This window comes from Phyllostomus hastatus, unplaced genomic scaffold, assembly GCF_019186645.2.
Source record: "Phyllostomus hastatus isolate PE091 unplaced genomic scaffold, TTU_PhHast_1.1 phas_scaffold_1066, whole genome shotgun sequence".
NCBI classification, from domain to species: Eukaryota; Metazoa; Chordata; class Mammalia; order Chiroptera; family Phyllostomidae; genus Phyllostomus; species Phyllostomus hastatus.
The window spans coordinates 5,979,750-6,004,950 of NW_025334004.1; the positions used below are offsets into that span (position 1 = coordinate 5,979,750).

The following is a 25,201-nucleotide window of genomic DNA, read 5'->3' on the forward strand; positions in this document are numbered from 1 at the left end:
GTGACTTGCCCTGGGTGAATTTACAAAGCTAATGAGTGGCAGAGATGGAAAAAAGACAGGAGAGCCAGGGTCATTTTGGGTAATGCCTTCATGAAAAGGAGAGTTGGTGAAAGAAGAGGAAGTAAGCCCTGACGGAGATAAGAGAACTAGGCCATTCTATAACTTGGAAATCGAGGAAAAAGAACATTTCAAGAAGACGATTTGGTCAAGAGTGTCATTGCCAAGAGAGGACAAGATGAGTAAGCAGTGGACGAAATAAGGATTTGTCACTGAAGAGAACAGTTTAATAGGGTATTATGAGGAGAACTCAGATTGCAAGAAGTTAAAGGGTAGATTAGTGTCGAGGATGTAGCAACAATGTAAGCCACCTTTAGAGTAGCTGGAACTGAGAGAAAGAAGAGAACAGTGGAGCCTTGCAGAGCAGTGTGGTCACAGGAAAGGATCTGACAGAGAGGGCGTGACTCAAGTTGTGTTAGGAAGGAACATAGGATGGTAAATGAACAGATGGAATAAAGAAGCGTTATGAGGATGTGATCAAGGAAGAATACTTGGACTGGAGCTGAGGTGCTGGCTCCACAAGGAGAAAAGCACACTTCATACTCAGACTGTGGAACAGAGAGAAGAGAGGCAGTAGCGGGTGGAAATGGAGGTGGGAAGAAACCCACTGCTTGCCTTGAATTCACTAGTCTCCTTGGGGAGTGTGTTAGTTTCCTAGGGCCACTCTGTACCACAAACTTGGTGGTTTGAAACAACAGAAATGTATTGTCTCATGGTTCAGGATGCTAGAAGTCTGAAATCCAGGTGTTGGCAGGATTGGATTCTTTTGAAGGTTCTGGGGGAGAATCTGTTCATGCGTCTCTTCTAGCTTCTGGTGGTTGCCAGAAATCCTTGGTATCCCGTGGCCTTTAGACACCGTACTCAGATCTCTGCCTCTTTTTTCACAAGGCATTCATTTTCTCCTGTATGACTTTTGTGTCCAGAGTTTTTTCTTCCTGCAGAACACCAGTCATTGGATGAGGGCCCACCCCAATCCAGTATAACTCGTCTTAAGTTGATTATGTCTATGTCTATTCCCTAATAAGGCCACATTCACAGGTCTATGGCTGGGGGGTCTAGGACCATAACATATCTTTTTGGCAGACACAGTTGGGCCCACAACAGAGGGTTAGGAACCATAAGAACCCTGAGATGTCTGGTGTAGATAAGGATAAGGAGGCAAGAAGAAGGGATGGATAGCCATAACCTTCCTTGTTTGGACTGTTCATTCAGATTCCTTAGTCTTTGATTCCCCACTGATTCCTATTCTCTCTATACTAATGTCTTGAACTCTGAGCCCAGCTTGCTATCTTGTATGTGCACAACTTGCCTGCCTCCTCCTGGGGTGGATGTTTTGACTCTGAATATGGTCCACTTGCCTGAGCTCCCACCAGGTGTCTGCTTCCCTCTCATCTGTGCTACTCCTGTGGAGTTGGGTCTCAGTCCCAACCTGAAATCGAAGTACTGGTATACACCAGTCTGGAGGCATAGACCTCTTAGCAGACTTCCTTTACCTTATTGGAACTTCTAGTGCAGACTTCTCCTAGCTGTTCTTTCTGGATGCCACCTGAATACAGGTGTGGCACGGAATTCATATGTCAGAGCTACTGTAGAAGGCATTCTTTTGTTGAATGGGAATTAGTCAACGAAGTCTTCCAAATGTAAGCATGTTTATAATTCCTTGATCTTTTGGGAAGCCTCTTTTACTTGCCAATATGATGGTTTTCTCAACGATGCATCATTCTTGGCAGTTAGTACAGTTTTCCTCCCTCTTCTCTAGTAGCAAGACCTATGCTGGGTATTCTCTAACAGCTTGTCTCCCCGTCTGATCTTCAAGTGGTATTAGAGAAGCTTCAGAAACCCAGCGTGGGCTTGCCTAACAGCTGAGGGATGCCTTTCCTCCCTGCAGATCACATGACTTGGTATGCCTGTCGAGTTGGCTGTCCTTTTCAAGATCAGCGCAGTGTAGGAGTTTTACCTACTATAACAGCTGCTGGGGATGACGCATCTCCAGAGAAACAATATACATGATAAGTAATGGTGGGGGGAGGGGAGCACTGTGTTCTCCCTTACTGCTTAGTATCCTCCTTTCTAAGTGATTATGCTCCTTTCAGACTTTTTCAAAACATCTTTAAGCAGCACAGAACATCTTTAAAAGAAATGAAGTGATTTCTCCCCAAACCTTTTAAAATATCTACATTCCTGGTAATTTGGGAAAGAGTAGACGGGGCCCTGGTTCCTCTCCCAGCTCAGGCCATTCCATGAGTTTGCTCTGGAAGAGCCCACCGTGATACAGTGAACAGTGCAGTTCTTGCACACTCCAGAGAAATGCATCCATGATCTCTGCTACTCTGAAACAGCCAAAGGGAGAACAGACTAGTTGAGCTCAAATAGTGATTGGATCTGTATATGGGGGCCTATAATCTATTCACAGGTGAAGTACCACAGACTTTTCACAGTTTCTCCAAGAGCAACTTGAGAGGCAGACAGGGAAGAAACCTGGCGCGGGACTTGCCACCTGGCAAGAGAAAAAGAATTGGCAGTATTTCTTTAAGAGTCCTATCCTGGAAGGATTATCTCCAAGGCCTCAAATGACCCCATCTCCAGGTTTCCTTGGAGAATGAACTGATTTTGGACTAAATCTCTAAGATGCTTCCCTAGATCAGAGTGAGTACCTTGCCCTTGGCTTTTCTTAACCATGCCTATGGAAGAGGTGTATCTGTCAGGGAGTTAGAATAGCTTGCTGTGTTTACAGTCATACCTCAGTACTACTCAGCTTCAGAACTCATCAAACCTTGTACTTGTTGCATTTTGATAAGAAAAAAAATATTTCAGCACTCGGTGCTTGCTCACTACCCAGCGCCCCTCTCTTGGGATGAAACAGAGGTAGACGTGAGTCTCATGGTAGCTCACAAACAGTTTAGTACTCATTGGCTTTAGCACTCATCATGAGTTCTGTAACGAATTAATGACGAGTACCGAGATACCACTGTGTTTATTTACTTATCTGTGTCTACTGGTCTGTAAGCTCCTTAAGCTTTTCTTTTGGAGAGAGAAAGGGCTATCCTTTTTATTTTTTATGTTAATTTTTTGAATAGGTAATATATTTACGTGTTTCAAATATCAAAACTATAAAACTATGTTTCAGATGTCTTACTTTCACCCTCTTCCCTGCTGTCTTTTGTATTCTTTCCTGTGTTTTTTATGCAAGTGAAAACAGATATAAATATATAGTCTCATTTTCCCCCTTTTCTTAAAGAAAAGGTAACTATATACACATTGCTCAGCACCTTGTTTTTTTAGTTAATGTATCCTGTACTTACTTCTATATCAGTACATAAAGGAGCTTCCTTATTCTTTTTTACAACGATGTTACATTGTATTGGACATACTATAACTTCTTTAATAAGGTCCTTTTAAAAGAAATGAGTTGTGTTCATTCTTTTGCTATTGTAAACTAAGTCACAATGAATGACTCTATACATATGTCATTTTGTTCATATGTAGGTGTATCTATAGGATATTCCTAGAAGTGGGATTTTTGGGTCCAAGAGTAAATGTATTAACAATCTACTTGAGTCTTGAATTCATCTCTGTGTCTTCAGGATCCGGCTCCCACGGTACATAGACTGTTTACTCAGTAAGTGATTTACTCTATGAGGAAACATTTGGGAGGCGCTTTCTCTGGGTTTCTGGCCAGTTTGCCCTGTTGGAATGTCAAACCGATCTCAAGGCTTTAATAAATTCTCTAAGATGTGCCCGGTATAAGGCATCTATTCCATTAGAGATAACCTTCTATGAAAAGGACTTGGGATATTTTTATAACTAGACCCATACAAACACACACATCATTTAGCTCTGTAAGAAAAAATACATCTTCAGAAACCAATGACTGCACCACTTTATTTGGCTCTGATGGCTAACGTCCTGTGAGTCAGAGTTTTGTCCTCCCTCTTTCTTCCTTTCTCTCCCACCTCAAGTTTATTTCTTTCCAAATGTTAAAAAAAGTCATCCTATAGCCCATGATGTAAACACCACCTGTTATGACTAATTCCCTCTGGTCTCTCCCGGTTTTAGCTCCCCACTGTGGCTGAAGTAGCCAAAAGCAGTGCCCAAGTGCTGGATTAACTACTACCAACAACTGTCGTTGTCACCTTAGACAAACTTAGCTCTCATTAGCTTTCATTTACTCAATTGTAGAAGGAGGAAATGGGGCATTAAAGTTGTAAAGTATCTTCTACACCTAAGGTTTATGATTTAAAGGATTAATTTTTCAACATACTGATTTTGTTTGATCCCTGTTGAGTTTTGTTTTCTTTGACATTTCATGATTCACTAGCTCCTACTTCCACATAAATTTAGGGTTCAGTTTTGCTACTTTTCTTTTTACGTGGTAGGTTTTGCATTATTTGATAGTGGAAATAACATGGGTTTTGTAACTTAACAGGGTCGTTTGAACCCTGGCTCTGTAATTTACCAGCTCAGTGATCCTGGAAAAGGTATTTGACCTCTCTGTGCTGGTTTTCCCCTCTGTAAAATAGGAGAGTAAAGTAACTACCTTATGAGGTATAAGGATAAATGGGAAAAAAAATTCTGGAGTATTCAGTGCCAGGCCTTATGAAATTCAGTAAATGAGTGACAACACATACTGCTGAGCAGTGACGTTGTGGGGGAAGGGAGTGTAACAGGTAGGCTTTTCCCTTACTCTTCACCCATGATCAACTGCACAAATTAAAAAATTTGGAACATGTCACACATGGAATGAACTAAATACTTTTATATGGTTTTAATAATAATAAAGTGAAAACTCATAAATTTAGCACTCAAATCAGGAAAAGGAGCGCTACCAGCCTCTTAAAAGCCCCAATGAATTCATCCCGGTAGCATCGCCCTGCCTTTCTGTCCAGAGGTAACTTCCGCTCCCTTGACTTGTTAAAGAAGCTTGGCACAGTGAACATACAGTACAGTGCGCAGATGATGTGTTGTAGAACTATGCACCTGAAACCTGTATAATCTTGTTAACCAGTGTCCCCCCAATACATTCAATAAAAAGGAAAAAAATAGTTTTGTTACCAACTAATAGACACAGACAATAGGATGGTGGTGACCAGGAGAAGAGTGTGGTGATTTGAGGGAAGGGAGGAGGGGAGGATGAGGAAGGCTGGAGGGTGAAATACATGGTGACGGAAGGAGACTAGACTTTGGGTGGTGAACACACAGTGCATCATACCGATAATATGTTATAGAATTGTACACTTGCAACTTAATATAATGTTATTAACCAATTCCCCAATGAATTTAATTTAATAAAAAATAGTCATGTTACCTTTGTATATTTCCATGAACAAATACTACTTGGTTTTGAAACTTAGTTTTGAAAAACTGAAAAGCAAGCACAAACCTAAATATGTAAGATACAGTACTTGCCACTATTAGGTGAAGATTCCCAGGAAATTATAATATAAACAGAATCTCAGGATGAAACCTGGCTCCATCTTTCCCAAGAACACATAGTCCATTCTGCGGAGGTCAGTGGACAAGGTCATGAGTAAGTCATGGGACTCAGAGGACAGCTACTGGGATAGCTGACAGACGCGCGATCTGGACTATGTCTGTAGTAGATGTCTGGCAGAAATATGGCCTCTCTAGCAGTCAAGAGGACCCTGCAGGGAAGCAGTGAAGTGAACTGAGTGTCCTCCGCTGATTCAGATAGCAGAGCAAAAAAGTGATTTCCTTGCCCACTGTCTAGACAAGCCGAAGTATAGATAATGTGGGATAGGCTCACCTTTCATTCTATCTTCAGTTAAAAAAGAAGAATACATGGGTAGTCAGAATCTTGGTGATAACAGGCATTAAAATTATTCTGTTCTAGTCTGTGTAGAGTATAGCTTTTATCTAAGGTCATTCTGATCCTAGTTCTTTATATCTCTCTACTTTTTACCTGTGTATGTCTTTGGAAACTTATAGAACCATCTCTTTGCCTTGGGGTTTTGAAATTGCACAGTGCTGTGCCTGCATCTGCATCTGTTTCCATCCTTTGTGCTGTGTGTTTGGTAGGCCCTTTACGTCTAGCAGCTCATGTCCCTGACTTCTAGTAAATTTTCTAGAAATTTTGTATTGCTGACTTCCTCCCATCTGCTTTTTCTGTCCTTTTTTCCTGTAGGTCCTCTATTACTCAAAAGCCAGACTTTATGAACTCCTAATTTTTTCATTTTTTGCACTCCTACTTTCCATTCCTTTGTCCTTTTTCTCTATATTTTAGAGAATTTTCTCAAAACCCTTCTTTTGACCTTCTGTTGAGGATTTTATTTATAATGTGCTTTTAATTAATAAGAATTTTTCCCACTAAATATTTATTTTTTAGAGCACCATCTTATTTCCTGATCGTACTGTCATCTCTCTGAGTAAATTAACGATAGGTTTTATTCTTTCCATTGCATGATTTCTGATTCTTCCAAGTCATTTTTGTGTATTTGTTTTAGTTTCTGTCTTCCATACTGAAATCACCTGGCAGCTTGTTCACTCACATACTATAGGCCTGGACCTTAGGTGGGTTTTAGCTGGAACACCAACACCTGGCCTTTTCATTGGCTGTTCGGCTTTCTTACAGCATGGTGACTGGATTCCAAGGGTGAGCATCCCCAAATAGACAGGCAAGCAGAAATTTTATTGCCTTTCATACCTAGTCATACAGCATCACTTCTGCAACTTTTATGAGCAGGGAGCCACTATGTGTGGCCCATATTCAAGGGTAGAAGAATTAGACTCCATCTTTTAATGAGAGGAATATCCCAGAATTTATGGACTTATTTTAAAACCATATAATGTGAATGTAAAATGTACATTCAGGAAGAAAAGCCAGGTCTTTGATTCTTCAGAATTTTTTTCTGATAAAAAAGGCGTAACTAAGATCAGGTGCATAGATGGTAGATGCATGTTAAGTTCCCACACTTCTGCAGTCTGTTATAGGTCATTACATAGTTCACCCCAATGGGTAATTTTTTTTAACTTTTTGATTGGTTTGTAAGTCCTGTCTGTTTTGTTCTTCAGTAGTTGTAGAGGTAGAAGTTAGAAATGATTAAACCTATTTTTGTTATTTTTTATTTTCATGGGAAAACACTATTTGAAAAGCAAGCATTTTCTTAGAGCATCATTACATTAAGCCGCTCTGAGTAAACACATCCATACAGCACCATTTCCCTGAGGTGGCCCTTGAAGTTCTCTGGAACCTTGGGAATGAATGGTTTGGGCCACTGCTTTCCTTTTATCACATCAGAACTGAGGCCTCAGGAGTTCCAGTGCCTGGTCTGACACTATGAAAGTTAGTGACTTGTCCATCAGTAGGACCCAGTACCTTACTTCCAAGGCTGGTGCTTTTTTCAGACGAGATCGGGTGTGTTCAGGTTGGTATGGCCATACACTGGTGCTTTTTTTCACTACTTATTTAGTTACAAATTATTTGAGATGAAATTTAATGTAAGGCATAGGATTTTGCAAGAGTGTCAACAGCAGCGAACCTTTTCTATCAGCGGTACCTTTCCAGCAGTAGGGGGATAAGGAACAAAGGCCCGGGTTCCTCTTCCTGAACACCCAGCCAATATAGAGACTCTCATTTTCCTCTGACACTGCTGTTGTCTCCTCTGCTGGCCAGCCAGGAACAGTCTTCAGTCTCCTAATCATGTGGCCAGTTTCAAATGTCTGTCTTCGTTTTGGAGGCTACAGTGTGGAGAGCTATGTATTACTAGTTTTCAACTAGAATCAGCCTATAATACAGCCCCTTGACAACACTAAGCTGGCATATTTGCCTGATAATCTCAGACCCTTATACGTAGTTGTATTATGATCTTCACACTTTTAAAAATATACTGCCAGGCCCCACCATAACTTTACTCTTCTTGCACTGGCTCCAAGTGTTTTACTTAATGTTTCTAAGCAACCAACTAAAATTGGCAACATTATATTAAAAGACAGGGAAAGTGATTACTGCTTATCATTTTAGCACAGAGCGTTCCCATGTATTGGCTGAATGAAAACTAAATGACAGGTTTTCACTGATAAATATATTTTGGCCTTTTTCAGTGCGTTACAATATTCTATATTGCAGAAAAAGCTCATATGGTGGAACAAAGATCTGCCTGTTCTATTTATAATATTACTTTGAGATTTAATTAATCTCTCACCACCACAGTTATTGATTTTCTCTTTTGAATTAGAGTTTAATAACCATCTGGGAGAACAAGCTGAAAGCCTGTCTCTGGAAACAATGCCTTGATATTCAGGAACATAGAGCAGCTGTGAGCTGTTATTCTTCCTTTCTTAATAGCTGAATGTCACATCCTGTAGTTTGGCTTTCATTCAGTAATGTGAGCAAAGGATTCTGCTTTATTTCTGACTCAAGTTCCATTAACGTAGTACGTTAACATTTTACATTATTCTTCAGTCCAAGTTACCTTCTGAACTGAAAATAAATTCCATCTGGCCCTCTGGTTCTAACCTCATCCGGAATCCTCTTGGCATGGCATTACTGTTTCTCCTGCATAAGAATTTTACTGCTCTAAGGCTTTGCCAAAATCCAGTTCTCTTCCTAATTAGATTTCACTCTTCCACCTCAGCATGGTATTAATAAAAATGAGTGGATATGAAAAGGTGCATATATGCTCTGTGAGTGAATAAGTTAATTTATATTTGAATGAGTATGTTTGTATCTAATCGTGGGTGTTTCTAGCCAGGTTGGGAAAGGTGTGTGTGGGAAGGCATGAGAAAGGATAAGTCTGCTGAAGAGGAAGAGAAACCAGAGGAGCCTCAAAAGATAATTGTAATAGGACTGGTTGGTGTTGGAGAAGGAGACTGTCATCTATTTCTTCCCCATTAATAAAGATTTTCAAGCACAATTCATAAGAAATCATTTGTTGAAATAGCTAATTGAGCTGAACCATCCAATTTGTGCTTAAAGTACAAATTACTGAAAATTGGGCATTTCCATGTTTAATAAAGGTATAAAAACCAATTATAGAACTGAATTAAAGAAATTTAATTATCTGTTTTATATCATCAGCTCATTCCTCTCTCCTAAAACTGATGAACAGTGAACCTCAGTGTGATCCACAGACTAGCAGCATCAGCATCATCTGGGAACATGTGAGAAATGAAAATTCTGGAGCCCCAACCCAGCTCAACTGAATCATAAACTTTGGGGGGAGGGCCTAATAATCTGTTTTAATAAGCTCTCCAGGTGATTCTGTCATAAAGTTTGAAACTAGTGCTATTGAGTATAAGAAATTGGCATCTCTGTACTATCTGATAATATGAAATTTACCTTAATGTATATCCTAACACCAATGAAATGTATTAGTCTATTGAAGTCAGTGATAGACCCTAAGGATAGATGCTTGACTGGGAGAGCGGGTACGAAGGGAAGGAAGACCTGATAGTTATGTTACTGCTGTGATGATTGACAGAGGTGTGTTTGCTTACTCGACAATACATCCTGATTACATTAGAGTAGAATTAAATCCTGGATATGCACATTTCATTAATGTAGAATTTAGAATCCATAAGATATTAATATATTCTATTGATTTGGAAGTATTAATACTTGAGTGAATATAATAACCAATGCAATAAAATGTTTTGAGGATTTTGGTCTCAACAGCACGAAGAGAGAACAGGAATTAGTGAACTGTAATATAGAGCAATGGAAATTACCCAATCTGAACAATGGAGAGAAAGTAGATTAGAAAGAAAAAATGAATTGCTTGGACACCTGTGGGACTATAACAAAAGATGTTACATTCTTGTCTTTGGAATCTTGGAAGGAGAGGAAAAAGAGAGTAGGCTGAAAAGGCACTCACGGAAATGACTGAAAGCTTCCTTCCTGCATTTGTCCAAGAAACATAATCCTATAGGTGCAAGAAGCCGAGCAAACCCCATACAGCATAAACCCAAAGAAATCCACATCAAGACGTATAATTAAATCTCTGAAAACTAAAGACAAAAGAAAAAGTTGAAAAATAGCCACAGAAATATGACATCTTATCTTAAAAGGAAAAACCATTCAGATAACAGTAGATTTCTCATCAGTAACCGTGGGGGCCAGAAGGAATGGGCTGAAAGAACTGCCAACCTAGAAGAATCCTCTACCTGGCAGAAATGTTTTCAGGCATGGAAGGGATAGCAAGACATTCTTGATGAAAGAAAGGTAGGAATTTGTTGCCAGTAGACCTATGCTAAAAGAATGCATTTAGAGGTTCTCTAAACAGAAAGGAAACAGCAAAAGAAGGAACTTGGAAACATCAAGAAGAACAAGATAAGCAAAAAATAGGTAAATACAATAGACTTTCCTTTTCCTTTCATGTTTTTTTTAAAGATTTTATTTATTTATTTTTAGAGAGAGGGAAGGGAGAGAGAAAGAGAGAGAGAGAGAAACATCAGTGTGCGGTTGCTGGGGGCCGTGGCCTGCAACCCAGGCGTGTGCCCTGATTGGGAATTGAACCTGCAATGCTTTGGCTCACAGCCCGTGCTCAATCCACTGAGCTACACCAGCCAGGGCCCTTTCATGTTTTTTAAGTGATGGTTAACCATGGAGACAACATTATAGCACTGCTGTGGTTCTACATGCATGCAAAGAAAATATTTAAGATGGTTCTAAACAGAGAACAGTAAAGAGATATGAAAGGAGGTATGATTTCAACTGGTAAAATGATGGCACCTGTAGACTATGATAAGTTATGTGTATATAATGTAGTATGTGGAGCAGCTTTTCAGAAACACTGCAGATAAATCAAAATGGAATTCTAAAGTGTTCAAGTGACCCACAGGAAGGCAGGAAAAGTAAGAGGAAACAAAAATGAAACTGAAAGACTTAAAGCCTAACATATCAATAATTAACAAATAGTCTAAAAGGATAAGCGGGACAAATCACCAAAACCGTAAGGTCTCCATGGTGTTAGCTCTGGGCAAGTGTAAGCAGAAGGAAGCATCTGAGAACAGGAGACTGCAAAACGAGCAGCAGGTACTCATTGGAGAGCTGAGGAGGCCGGTCAAAGAAAAAAGACTGACACTGGAAGGGTTCCGCCCAGAGCGGATGAATGCAGAGGGCCCATGCTAAATCAGAAGGGAGCTTGTGAATTCTCAAAACTGACTAACTAACTAGAGCCCTCCCCCAGGCCAGAGCCCCATACTGAAATTAAAGTTGATTAATATGAGCAGCTTTGGGACAGTAGAAACTAAGGAATGAGGGAGGGTACCTGAATTAGAGTGGAGCCGGGGAAACGGGGCCTGGAAATCTCAAAAAGCAAGCTACCGTGTTTATGGGTTCCACATGAAAACAGAAAGGGGGCCCACACCTCCTTCTACAAGTTTGGGAAAAGTCATTTCAAATAATATTGGCAACAGAAAAAGAGCAAAATCAAATTCTATAATTTTTAATTACAAAATTTTTTGTAAAAAAAGAGAAAATAAGGAAGAGCAACAGCCCCTTGAACAATGACCGCACTTCAGAAACAGCCACAGAAATAGATAAAACCCTATTTCAAGAGGGGCTAAAATTCATTAAGAAAATATGGCACTCAAAAGAATGCAGAATTGTAAAAACTGAGAAATGAGGTGACAATGAAGGAATTAGAAATATTTTAAAAAGTAAATTAGTAGGAATACAAAAGTAAACAAATGTAAATGCCTTAAAGGAACTAAATGAAAAGGAGGAAATAGTTAATATTTTTAAAAATGAAGAAAGAGATAAAAAGAATTCCAGGAATTAAAATCGATATGAACGGAGTCTGTCTGACACACAGGTAGTTGGAGCAAGAGGGCTGGCAACCCTGTTTCTTGACTGATCAGTGGTTTCAGAGGGGTTTGCCTTGTAATAATGCGCTAAGCCACACATTTGTTTCATGAGGTTTTTATATATTTGTTTTAGTTTATAATTAAAAGGTTATGAAGTACAACAAAAAGACAATGAACTGGCAACTATTTGCAAAAATGAAAATAAAAAATGCATCAAAATTTCATGCAAATTGAAAAAAATTCATGAAAATGCTAAAACTCCCATAAAGAATTGCTGAGAATGCAAATAAGTGATATGGGCATATTCAAAGAGCTAATGAACATTAAAAACATTGAATGTCACTGAAATATTCTCTGAAAGACAGCTTTTGGGGAAAAAGAAAGGGTAAGAAACTCTGTAGTACATCCGTGGATAACTTTCACTATACGGTGCAGCCTAGTGTCTGTTGTGGGAGAAGTCAGGTGGGGGGAACAGACCTTCCTGTAAGTGCCCTTCACTGTGGTAGGTTTCTCTGTCATAGGACCCCAAGGTGAATGCAATACAAAATAATTTGGTTTTTGTTCATGTTGAACTAGCCTGGCATTTTATAATTTGGAAAATTTTTATGATTAATTACATCGAATACTTTTTTTTATACTTCACAGTGAAAGACCCACCACCAGTTTGCCTTGATGTTAGACAAAAGCAGCGTATCTCTACAGATGATGCAGTATCTTCCGAAACGAAGGCCCCAGCTCCTCCAGAACCTGCCCTTCCTATCCAGCCCAAAACTATGAAGGACTTTCAGTAAGTGTCAGCCCACTATTATATGAAGACATAGAGTCATCTGTATGTCAGTACTTTATATAATGTAATATTTTGTGTGAGAAATTGAATTTGTGGATCATTATTAGGTATTAGCCAAGAGTGAAGACACAAAAGACTAGATGTCTCAAGTGGAAGGCAAAAACAAATGTACAGATAACAGGTGTGGGGTAAATAACGTTACAGCAAAAGAAACATTAAATAAGAGAATATGAGTCAAAAGAGGGAAAGCAGGAGATACAAGTAGTGGTGAAATAATAGCATGCTTCCTTTTTAAAAAATAAGATTTCATCTACTGTGTGACACATAAACTATAAAAGCTGTGTCACTACTAAAAAAGAATCCAGCTGGATATTTGAAGGACCAAGGCATAATGAGAAAACAGAAACAGAATGTAAATAAGATCTCTCAAGAAGTTTGGTTTTGAAGTGAAGGAAACAGTGTGAATTTTAAGGAGCATGTCAAGAAAGAACTTTTTAAAAAGCAAGTAAATGGGCAAGTTGAACTTGAATTAATATCCTAATCTAATTAAGAATTGTAAATTGAAAAACCGTGTTTACATTAACTGGAACATATTTCTGTATTCAGTGTCAGTATTTCAAATAGCATGTTTGGTGACATTTATTTTTAAAGAAGTAATGCTGTTTTATCTAAATAATATTTCTTTCCATTAAGGTTAGTGTATGTTTTCATTTCAGGGAAGATGTAGAAAAAGCTAAGTCATCAGGAGATTGGAAAGTGGTACATGATTTTTACCTAACAACATTTGATTCTTTCCCAGAACTAAATGCTGCATTTAAGGTAATAATACATAAATGCATTTTTAATTTTTAATTTTACCTAATATGTTTTCTACCCAATACTGACTTAAGCAACTGTTTAAAAGTATATGTATGTATTACTTTATGAAATTACTTGTATCACAAATAAATATTACTTAAGGGATCTCAGAGATAGATTTTATTTATATTAAATATTAATGTTTAACTTCATGATTTCAGTTTTAAAACAATGTTATTAAAATAATTCTTATACATTCATTTCAAGTTTTAGCAATTTTGCTCTAAAAGTTCTTATCATCACACTAAAAAATATTAGAAATTATGTAGGAGCAGGTTCATATATTACAATGATCAGTCCTTAAAATGTTATATACACTTAATTCTTTAACTGAATTTGCAGAAAGATGCCACCACCTCGCTTAATACCATTGAAGACTCTGGGATTAATGCTAAATTTGTGAATGCTGTATATGATGCCTTACTTAATACTGTAAGTATGATTTATGAACACAAGCAAATAGTATCATTCTTTGTCTCACATTTCAAAAACAGCTACACAGATATTATAAAAACCACTGACACAAATATTGTAAAAATCATTCTGATATAATTTTATAGTGAATTTAGTTAGAATTGTTAGAAGGTTAGGTTGTTTTTATTTTTATAACTAAATGAGAATTAAGTAGAAAACACATTTATGTCCAGTCCTGGTTTAGGAAGGCTTGCTAGAGTAAAATTATGCTTTACTTAAGCAAAAGGAAGTAAGTTACTTGACTGTATTGGCATTGCACTGACTCTAAAGATGAGTGTTTGTCAAACCTTACCATGTATCAGAATCACAGGAAGGGCTTCTTAAAATACAGAGTTCCAGATTCAGAATGTCCAGGATAGAGCCCAAGAATTTGTTCCTAACACGCTCCCAGGATGTGTCAATGCTCCTGTCCCAGGGACCACATTTCGAGATCCCCACTGCTAGAGACCAGTTTGTGAGGAACTTACGTCCTTTCAGTCCATGTGCGTGGTGTTGCCCTCCAATTACTTAAATCTTACTTAATTTCTCTTGGTAATGCTTTGTACTTTTCTGAGTAAAGGTTTGACATATCTTGTTACATATATTTCTAAGTACTTGATTTTTTTTGCTGTTATTGTAGTTTCATTTTCTAATTGTAATTAGTATATGGAAATACTTTCATGTATTCATCTTTATTTTCCTTGCTAAATTCATTCATTAATTCTTGTAGTATATCACCAGATTTATTTGGAATTTCTATATAGACAATCATGTTGTTTGTATAAATGAGAGTTTTATCTCTTTCCAATCCTTGAATGTATATATGTAAGTATGTATGGTTGTAAGTATTTGCCTTGTTGCACTGGTTAGAATCTGTTGTACAATTTTGAATAAAGTAAATAATAGCACAAACATCTTTGCTTATTCCTGATCTCAGTACTTCACTAGTAAATATATGAAAGGGTAGTTAATAACCTTTGACAGAGGAATAAAGATAATACTACACATCCATTCAGAATTAGTAAAAAAAAAAAAAAAATGTCGAGAACCTTACCAGAGGAGTTCCAGCCAAGATGGAGGCATAGGTAGAAACACTTTGCTTCCTTGCACAACCAAAAGAAGGATAACAACTTATTTAAAATCAGTAAACAACCAGAAGTACCAGAAAATCAAACAGCATGGAACTCCAACAACCAAGGAGTTAAAGAAACATTCACCTAGACTGGTAGGAGGAGCGGAGACAGGAGATGGGCAGCAAGCAGAGAGGATGCGCAGCAAGGCGGTGAACCCAGCGGGCAAGGCAGGGCTGGCTGCATGGGAAACTAGAGACTGAAAGCTAGCTCTAAAAACTGCAGGGGTTTCCACGGCAGGAGAAACTCTGTCTCACAGGAGAGTTTGTTGGAAAGTGGGGCTAGAGCAGAGCAAGCGAGTGGCATTGTTCCCTTGCTGACCCCTTCCCCACAGACAGTGTCACAATGCAGCAAAGAGGGTTACCCCATCCTGGTGAGCACCTAAGGCCCTAACCCCTTACAGGCACTGTCCCCTTAAAAGGCACACTGAGAAACAAAATATGGTCGAAATGAAGGAACAGATCAAAACTCCAGAAAAAGAGCTAAGTGACAAGGATACAGACAACTTATCTCATGCAGAGTTCTAAACACTGGTAATCAGGATGCTCACAGAAATGATTGAGCTCAGTCACAAAATGAAGGAAGAAATGAAGGCTACCCAAAGTGAAGAAAAATATACAGGGAACCAATAATGAAGGGAAGGAAACTGGGACTCAAATCAACAATTTGGATCAGAAGGAATAAACAAACATTCAACCAGAACAGAATGAAGGAATAAGAATTCAAAAAAATGAATAGAAGCTTAGGAACCTCTGGGACAACTTTAAATGTTCCAACACCTGAATCATAGGCATGGCAGAAGGAAAAGAGGATGAGCAAGAAATGGAAAATTTATTTGAAAACATAATGAAGGAAAACTTCCCCAGTCTGGCAAAGGAAATAACTTCCAGGAAGTCCAGGAAGCTCAGAGAGTCCCAAACAATTGGGCCCAAGGAGGAACACATCAAGGCACATCATAATTAAATTAGCCAAGGTAAAAATGAAGGAGAGAATCCTAAAAGCAGCAAGAGATAAGCAGACAGTAACCTACAAAGGAGTTCCCATCAAACTGTCAGCTGATTTCTCAGAAGAAACCTTGCAGGCAAGAAGGGGCTGGAAAGAAGTATTCCAGGTCATGAAAGGCAAGGACCTACATCCAAGATTACTCTATCCAGCAAAGTTATCATTTAGAATGGAAGGGCAGACAAAGTGCTTCCCAGATCAGGTCAAGTTAAAGGAGTTCATCATCACCAAGCCCTTATTATATGAAATGTTAAAGGGACTTATCTAAGAAATAGAAGATTGAAAATTATGAACAGTAAAATGACAACAAATATAATTATCAACAACTAAACCTAAAAAACAAACTAAAACTAAGCAAACAATTAGAACAGGAACAGGATCAGAGAAATGGAGATCACATGGAAGGTTTTCAGTGGGGAGGGAGAGAGGAAGAACAGGGGGGAAGGTACAGGGAATAAGAAGCATAATTGGTAGGCATAAAATAGACAGCGGGGAGGATAAGAATAGTATAGGAAACAGAGAAGCCAAATAACTTATATGTACAACCCATGGACATGAACACAGGTGGTTGGGGGGAATGCTGGAGGGTAGGGGGTCCACAGTGGAGGGGAGATAAAGGGGAGAAATTGAAACAACTGTAATAGCATAATCAATCAAATATACTTTTTAACAAAGCAGCGGGGGAAGAACCTTACCAGAACTGGCAGTATTGTGGAGCAACTAGAACTTTCGTGACCTGATTAGGTTGGTATAAACTAGGACAATCACTTTGGAAAACTGCTTGGAATTATTGCTAACACTTAGCATGTGCGTACTTGTGACCCAGAAGCTCCACTCCAGGGATTCTTCTCTGACCTCTGACTTGGAATGATGTTAATGTTTTATAGGCACTGCAAAACCAAAAATCTGCAACACGAGGGAAAAATGTCATACAAACAGAAAGAAAAAAAACCTAGCTATACTTAACATGATACTATAACCGCACTTTAAAAAAAAAAGAAAATTAAGCCAAGTAACTTTTATACACAATACTGTATCTAACTTCGGTCTAACTTACAGATTTAAAAATCTGTAAACAAATCTTCAATTTTCCTTAGTTTTTGGTGTTAGGGCATCATGATGATGGGATTTTAGTAGATGGACGTGTATGTGTGTGTGTGTGTGTGTGTGTGTGTCTGTGTGTGTGTGTGTGTGTGTTTATTCCCTGACCCTGTTCACTGAAAGGGCCTAGAAGCAGTAACACCCAGTAGCAGTGAGCATTTGAGCACACACGTTTCTAAACACCATTCCTCACAGAAAGGAATTAGAGCTCTCTAGAGAAATGGCTCATTGCTGGACTGAGGGAAAATACAAGATGGAACACATCTAGTTTTTACCATTAAAATGATGTTGTCTGTGCGTTTTTTGTAGATGTTCTTTACCATATTTAGGAAATTCCCCTGTGTTATTAGTTTTTCTTTATCATGAATGGGCTTTAGATTTTGTCAAATACTTACACATTTATTGATATGATTATATGATTTTTCTTCTTTGGCTTATTGATGTGGTGAATTACATTAACTGTTTTCAAGTATTGAACCAGCCAGCCTTACAGACATGGAATAAATACCACTTGGTCATGGTGTATAGTTCTTTTTATACATTGTTGGATTTGATTTACTAATGCTTTGTTGGGCATTTTTACATCTGTGTTCAGGAGAGATACTGATCTGTAATTTGTTTCTTGTAATATTATCTTTGGATTGTTGTTAGGATAATGTTGACCTCATAGAATGAGTTAGGAAATACTCTGTCGGCTTCTGTCTCTTGGAAGAAATTGTAAAGAATTGGTGTCCTTCCTTTCTTAAATTTTCAGTAGAACCCACCAGTAAAATCTCCTGGGCCTAATATTTTCTGTTTTGGAAGGTTATTAATTATTGATTTAGTTCCTTTAATAGACATAGACCTATTCAAATTATCTACTTCTCCCTGTGTGAGTTTTGGGAGATTGTATCTACCAAAGACTTGGTCCATTTTATCTAGGTTTTCAAATTGTGGGCATAGACTTGTGCATCAAGTTCTTTGTTACTCTTTTAATGTCCATGGGATCAGTAGTGATGATCCCACTTTCATTTATGATATTAGTAATTGCTGTCTTTTATCTTCCTTTCTTGATTAGCCTGGCTACAGGTTTATCAACTTTAGTAACCTTTTCCAAAAATCAGCATTTGGTTTCATTGATTTTTCTCTATCAGTTTTCTGTTTTCAGTTTTATTGATTTCTGCTCTAACCTTTATTATGTATTTTCTTCTGCTTACTTTGGCTTTGCTTTCTTGTTTTGTTTTAATTTCCTAAAGTTGAAAGCTTAAATTGTTGATTTTAGATCTTTTTTCTAAAATACTTATTCACTGTGTTTGCCGTATCCCACAAATTTCTGTGAGTTGTATTTTCTCTTTTTACACAGCTAAACATAGGTTTACAATATGATCCACCAGTCACACCCTAGTTATTTACTCAAGTGATTTGAAAACTTAGGTCCACCAAAAACCTGCACGCAAATTTTATAGCAGCCTTATTCAAGATTGCTAAAAATTCGAAGCAACCAAGATCTCTTTCAATAGGTGAATGGATAAACAATCTTTAAAAAGTCACATAAGTAGCTATTCCTGATTATCATATGATTTTCTTTTGCCTACAGCCTCAAGACATTCAGAAGACAGTATTAAAGGGGATCATTAACAGCCTGTTACGAGAATGGAAAGGGTAATTTTAGCTAGTCAATATAAATGGTTAATTTACATATCTCATGCATGTTTAATACATATGTATGCATTTTATTCTGAGTCAGTTTTAGTTGTAATAAAAACATAGATGAGAAAGAAGTTATAAACCATGTTTTACAAAGTTTTTTAACTTACTATTTGTGACTTCTCAGGAAAATCCATAGATGGGCTTCAGAGGATCTCTGAATCCTTTAAATTGTGCATAAAATTTGTTGTGTACAGACATGTGTTGCACAGATAAGGCCTGGGTAGTTACATGTAACCTAGGATGAAGTAACATGGGCATTCAATTTAGCCTTGGACTTCCTGGTAGAGCAAAATTTTTTTGTTGTTGTTTAAAAAATCCTCACCTGAGGATATGTTTATTGATTTTAGAGAGACAGGAAAGGAGAGGAAGAGAGAGAAATATCGATGTGAGAGAGAAGTATCGATGGGTGCCTCCCATCCACACCCTGACCTGGGATCAAACCCACAACCTCTTGGTACGTGGGATGACGCTCCAACCAGCTGAGCCACCAGCCAGGGCCAGAGCAGACTTTTTTTATTTCTAATATAAGGAAGTGTAAGTTTAGCTACTAAGATATTTTTTTCTTGGAACTAAATATTGAATCATCTTATAAGGAATGATGGGCAATACAACTGATAATCTTTTGAACTGTGAATATGTAGAAAACAAAAATATACTTTTAAAAGTACATATTATTTAAGCTGATATTATTTAAACAGCACTGTAATTTAATAGTTTCTGTTAAAGCCATATGAATACCATTAAATTATAATTCAAATATTTATTTTAAGCTAGTTTAAAAATATTACCAAACTAAAATAATGTTAACTGTACCCTATATATTTTAATAACATTGTTCTGATTTTCAAAGAAATTCTAGATTACATAAAATGTTAAAAAGTCAGAGTAATATAAAAAAAGGAAAAATGTTTACATTTTGCAAATTTTATCTAGTCATCTTTTAAAATAATTGAAATCATGCCCTGGCTGGCGTAGCTCAGTGGATGGAGCGCAGGCTGCGAACCAAAAGGCCCCCTCTAACAGGCAAACCCACAAAGCTTCCTTTCTCTATCAATAGTTTATTGACTATTATGGGCTAGGCACCTTCCTAACAGTTTTATATGTATTTCTCATTGAATCTTTACTACAATACTATGAAATAGGAAATACGATTATTTTCATTTTACACTTGAGAAAACTTAATTTATAGAGAAGTTAAGTAAATTGCCAAAGTTAACCCAGTAAGTGCCTCAGTCAGGATTAGAACCCAGGCAGCTTGGTAAAGAGCCTGTGATCTTAACCACAATTCTCTACCCAGAATTCTATACTGTACTGAAATACTAGTGCATGGGACAGAAAATTGGAAATTGTAAGGGCACAGCGACTAAATGGAAAAAAGTAGGACTCTTGGATCACTGGGAATTTTAATATTTATGAATTGCCTTGAGCTTTTAAAAATATTTTCAAATATCATTTCTAAAACAAAACATTAGTCCCATGGAGAAAATAGTCCAGAAATTATGTAGACTATTATAGACAGAAAGAGTTTAGATTTGGTTTAAACTTAAATAATTTAAATCATTATGCAATTCAGGTAATTCTTCCACAAAGAAATATTACTAAATAAAAATGTTTATATAGAGAAATATATATGTATTTTTTCTAATTTTAATATATGTAACATATTTCATATTATGTAAATCTTTACATTGTAGCTTTATGTTTTGTAAAGGTCATCTAGTATATTTTGGACAGTGATTTATGTTTTTATATTTATTTTATAACTATAAAAGAAAAGTAGATCAATACTTGGTCATTTTATTTTCTTAAGGGGAATTCAAGGAGATAGTTGGAGGTGAACCATTTTTTCCCCAACATTTAATATTGAAAAATTTCAAGCTACAGAAAAGTTAAAGAAAATGAAAATTCATTCACTTTTCACCTGGATGCACTAGTCTTTAATCTTTGATTTTGTTTTCCCTCCCTCTGTGTGTAATTTTTTAAAGTAAATGAAAGATGTTAAAACACACTTCACCCCTAATTACTTCAGCACGTTTCCTAATAACATTTTTTCTCTGCAACCATCACACCAAACACATCGAATATTCAGTTAATAATAAATACTCTTTAAAATGTAGTCCACATTTCCATTTCCCCTGTTTTCTCAAATCTCTTCTTTATAATCTGGGTTTTATTTTTCAATCCAGGATCCAATCAAGGATCATGAATTGCATCTGGTTATCATATAGGTGAACGAACCATCTGTAATCCAAGAAGTTACTTCCGAGTATTTGCGAGTGTATTTGACAGCTCTTGAGAGAGCGAGTAACATTCATGAGCTTTTGGAATAACAAAACCTAGCCTCATATGTGCAAATGTGAAAATCCAAACTGACGTGGAATAATCAAAATTTAGTTATTTCTCAGAGGTATTCAAAATATGATTTTCAAAAAAAAATTTAATTTTTATTTTTAGAGAGAGGGAAGGGGAGGGACAAAGAGACTGGGAGAAACATCAATGTGAGAGAGAAACATCAATCAGTTGCCTCTCGCAAGCGCCCGAACTGGGGACCGAACCTGCAACCCAGGCACGTGCCCTGACGTGGAATCCACCTGGCACACTTTCAGTTTGCAGGACGATGCCCATCCAGGCAACACTGGTTAGGGCCAAAATATGATTCTTTTAATTAGATATATACTAGATGTATTCAAAGCGTGATTTGGTTTGCACGCATTTCTACATCTGTCACATTAGTAATAGACCTATAAACACAAGCATTTGTTCTTTCAATGTTTTTGAGATCTCCGTTACCCTTTATTAAAACAAAACCATAAGTATTCTAGAATTGTTAATTATTTTTCAGACTCTTCACTGTTTCCAGAGTTAGTTATGGTATTTACCTCATAAAATGTAATACCCTACTCAGTTTTTAGGTATCTTCAGAATCAGCCTAAAGTAGGCAGAAAGGAACCTATATTCTCAGCATATTATGGATATGTTACTGTCTCAGTAGTAATACATACTAATTTATGTCTAGTTTTTGCCTTTTAGCAATTCAATTCTCACAGAAACATTTATTGATCATTTTTTATTATATACCGTAACCTCTGATCAATTATGCTTCTTTTTCAGTCCACGAACAAAAGATGATCTTAGAGCATATTTTGTACTTTTACAGGTAAGCAAGCAAAAATTTAGTTGTCTAATTCAGATCTCAATCTATGCATGTATAAGTGGAATGATATCAAATATTAAATAGTATTTTGAGCAGCATTACTGATACTTTTTAGGTTATAGTTACTTGTAACCAGAGAATTACAGGTATAATAGATAAACAGATAAACTTCTTGCCTTCCTGCTGTGGTATTCAGGAACACAGAATGGAAGTATATCTTCCTCTTCCAGTCAATCTCCTTTCTTGTAATTAGAATTAATGGTCTCCAAAACTTGCTTGTATTAAATATTTTCTAAGTAGTAGATTTCTAGCTTTTCAATAAATGCTTAAGTTAGAATATGAATGGAAAAATCAAAGTGGTTGTTTATATTTGTGAAAGCAAACATGATGAAGTTTTTCTTCTTGAGAGCTACAGGTTCATAGATAGAAAAAATAAGGTCTACACAAATGAAAAGCAATTTTTAGTTCTCATTGCCTTTTTAAGAAAGAATTATCACCATAGCTAACATACCACATTTGTGTCATTCTTTACAATTTAGAAAAGATGTTCATTATATATTATTATCTCATTTAAAGAAAAGAAAAAATACTACAGAAGACATAGTGTTTAGTTCAATATTGTGTCCAATAAAAGGAAACATGCAGGATAGGATTAGAGAAGTGGGGAGAGAGGAAAAAATAGAGTAGGGGAAAGGGAAAATAGACAAGAGGTAGTTGAGAAACATAAGGAGGGCAAATAGGAGGAGAAAGGCAAAATTAGAAAAAAAAAAGGTAATATGTATGTAGAGATAGTGAGTGCTAGAAAACAGCCTGCAGCTCAAGAGCCTGAGTACTGTGTGCTGGCAGTAAGCTCTGCACTCCCAGACCCAGATCTGTCTTAATTCCCAAGCCCATGCATGCTCTTCCCGCTCTACCACAGTGGACGTCCAAGTCTCCGTGGGTGGGTAAATAACTAAACAAGCAGATGATTGTTTTAAAGGATTTCACCTAGTTTTTCATAACCTCAAATTTCATTTTCTGAACTTACCACGTAGCTCATTAAATTCAGTGTTTTTCCTTCACGTGTTAACAAAATTTTAACACAATTACCTTTAATATCTTTTCCAGAATCCTCAGTTTAATAACACATCTACGTATGTCATCTATGCTCACTTGCTACGACAGATAGCCGCCTTAGTGGAAACTGACCATCATTTCTTAGTTCACTGGTTTAAAAAGTAAGTCATTCTATCATATTAAGAACTTTTATAATCTTACAGTTTTAAGTTTGATGTTAGTAAAATATATGAAATATATTCAGTCTTAAAAATGATACTCATATTTCACAGTGCTTCAAAAGGCACTTATAAGCCTATATTTTAGTACTACATAGAGGATAATTAAAAATCTGTTTCTAATGTAAGTAACTGTTTTTGCTTGCGCAAGCTATTCTTGAGCTTTCTGTTACTGCTTTTGCTTTTACATATTCCTGTCACTGGTTTTTCATGTATGTCAAAGATGGTGACTGCCTTCGTTCAGACATTAGTATTTTATTTTTGTCTTATTTCCTCTCTGCATATGAATAAGAATTTCACTGTTACCACATGGGGCCTTTCCCTTCCCCAAAGCATTATTGTAAGGTGTTGGTTAGCTATTAATATCAATTTATAAAGATACTATACTTTTACCATAGAACTATACTCACATTAACAATTACTTTTCTCCATGATTGGTAAAAGTTAAAGAGGCAAATATTTTCAAACTTTAATTTAAAAATGCTGTCGATTCTCATTATTCACAATGGTATGTTCTGTAAAATTACTGCGAACAGGGAACTAGCGAATACTAAACTATTGCTCCTAAATGAAATGAGGGTGAGGCTCCTGTGAGCTTTAGGTCACCATTTTCATCAACTAATACAAATCCTTGCTTTAGTTGTATTTCGACTTAAAGACACCTTATTTAATATAAGTTGCTGTTTCATTAACACTGAATTTATAGCCAACAGCACTATAACTCATCTGAATGAATTTTATCTAATACAAGTATATTTTCTGTATGGCATATGACAACCTTCTTAGACTTAGGAAGGCTAGACAAAACTTTAACACTGCTTTTGACCACCATTTTAAAACAATAAAATTACGAAGGAAAAGCAAAAAAATTGAAAACATGATCCTAAGAAAGAAAGAACACACACTAAGTGGATTGCATACAGGCCACTTGCGTGCAGCACGAGTGCTGCTTCCTTCGAGTTCAGCTGGGAATGTGCACATTGGGCAACTACAGTTTCTTGCCACTGTTTGCACATCCACAAATGGCCAGAAAAGTGCCACAGTTACTGACTTGGGGTTACAATTAATTTTAGCAAGTAGGTGAATTTGCAGATACAGAGTCTGCAAATGATAGGGTTGACTGAATGTGGAAAGCCTTAAAAATAGAATGTTTTATACTAACTTTATAGTAATGTTAATGTTTATTTCATATTCAATTAAGAAACAATATTCCAGGTAAGATTTTCCATCTTTTCAAATGTTTGGCAGTTTATGAAATAGAATTTGGGGTAATATTCTAAAAGTTGATACATATAGAATGCACTTTACTACCTAACAAATATATTGCCAAAATAGATAGTGTGAATTTTGATGGGAATTATTTCAAAATCTTTACCAGATTATCCCAGAAGAGATTCAAACAAGTGGTTGAAAGATTGCTGCAATTTATTTCTTTACGGCTGTTTCCTGCAAAGCCTGAAGAATTTCCACCGATAACGAAATGTTCCTGGTGGATCCCATCAGCATCTAAAGTGCTGGCTTTACTTAGTAGGTTTTATTCTATCCTCTTTACTTTTCTTTTGTTAAATATTGGAGACATTTCCATAAAGATCTCAAAGTACTGTAGAGGCATTTTTACACTTTAAGCCATTTCTTTGATGAGAAGAGTTGTGATTTGTTTTGATCATGGAATTCATGGTTGATTCATAAGCATGAAAGAGCTCTACGTTTTTTATTGGGCAGTATCCTGTGCTGTGGCTATCAACTGCATATAACCCACTAAGCAGCAGAAGACAAGAACTTCATGAATCCCTGAGGGGTCCTGAGGGGAGAACACACGTACGAGGGACAGAGCAACACAGGAGCCACCTGCACACCCCCTTTACTATGCTGTTATCACCCCCACCACGAGTTCTTTTGGACACAACAAGAAATTGTTGGCCCCATTTTGACC

General features: G+C 36.9%; 1 protein-coding gene across 1 annotated transcript in view; it reads left to right on the plus strand.

Annotated features, from left to right (window-relative positions):
* Positions 1 to 25,201, plus strand: part of HECTD2 (HECT domain E3 ubiquitin protein ligase 2) — a 63,964-nt gene that overhangs the window by 16,934 nt on the left and 21,829 nt on the right. The window contains exons 3-9 of the mRNA XM_045854653.1: positions 12,466 to 12,607; positions 13,324 to 13,426; positions 13,808 to 13,897; positions 18,728 to 18,792; positions 21,952 to 21,997; positions 23,102 to 23,211; positions 24,647 to 24,795. Coding sequence (XP_045710609.1) covers positions 12,466 to 12,607; positions 13,324 to 13,426; positions 13,808 to 13,897; positions 18,728 to 18,792; positions 21,952 to 21,997; positions 23,102 to 23,211; positions 24,647 to 24,795 — 705 coding nt within the window. The remainder of the gene's footprint in view (positions 1 to 12,465; positions 12,608 to 13,323; positions 13,427 to 13,807; positions 13,898 to 18,727; positions 18,793 to 21,951; positions 21,998 to 23,101; positions 23,212 to 24,646; positions 24,796 to 25,201) is intronic.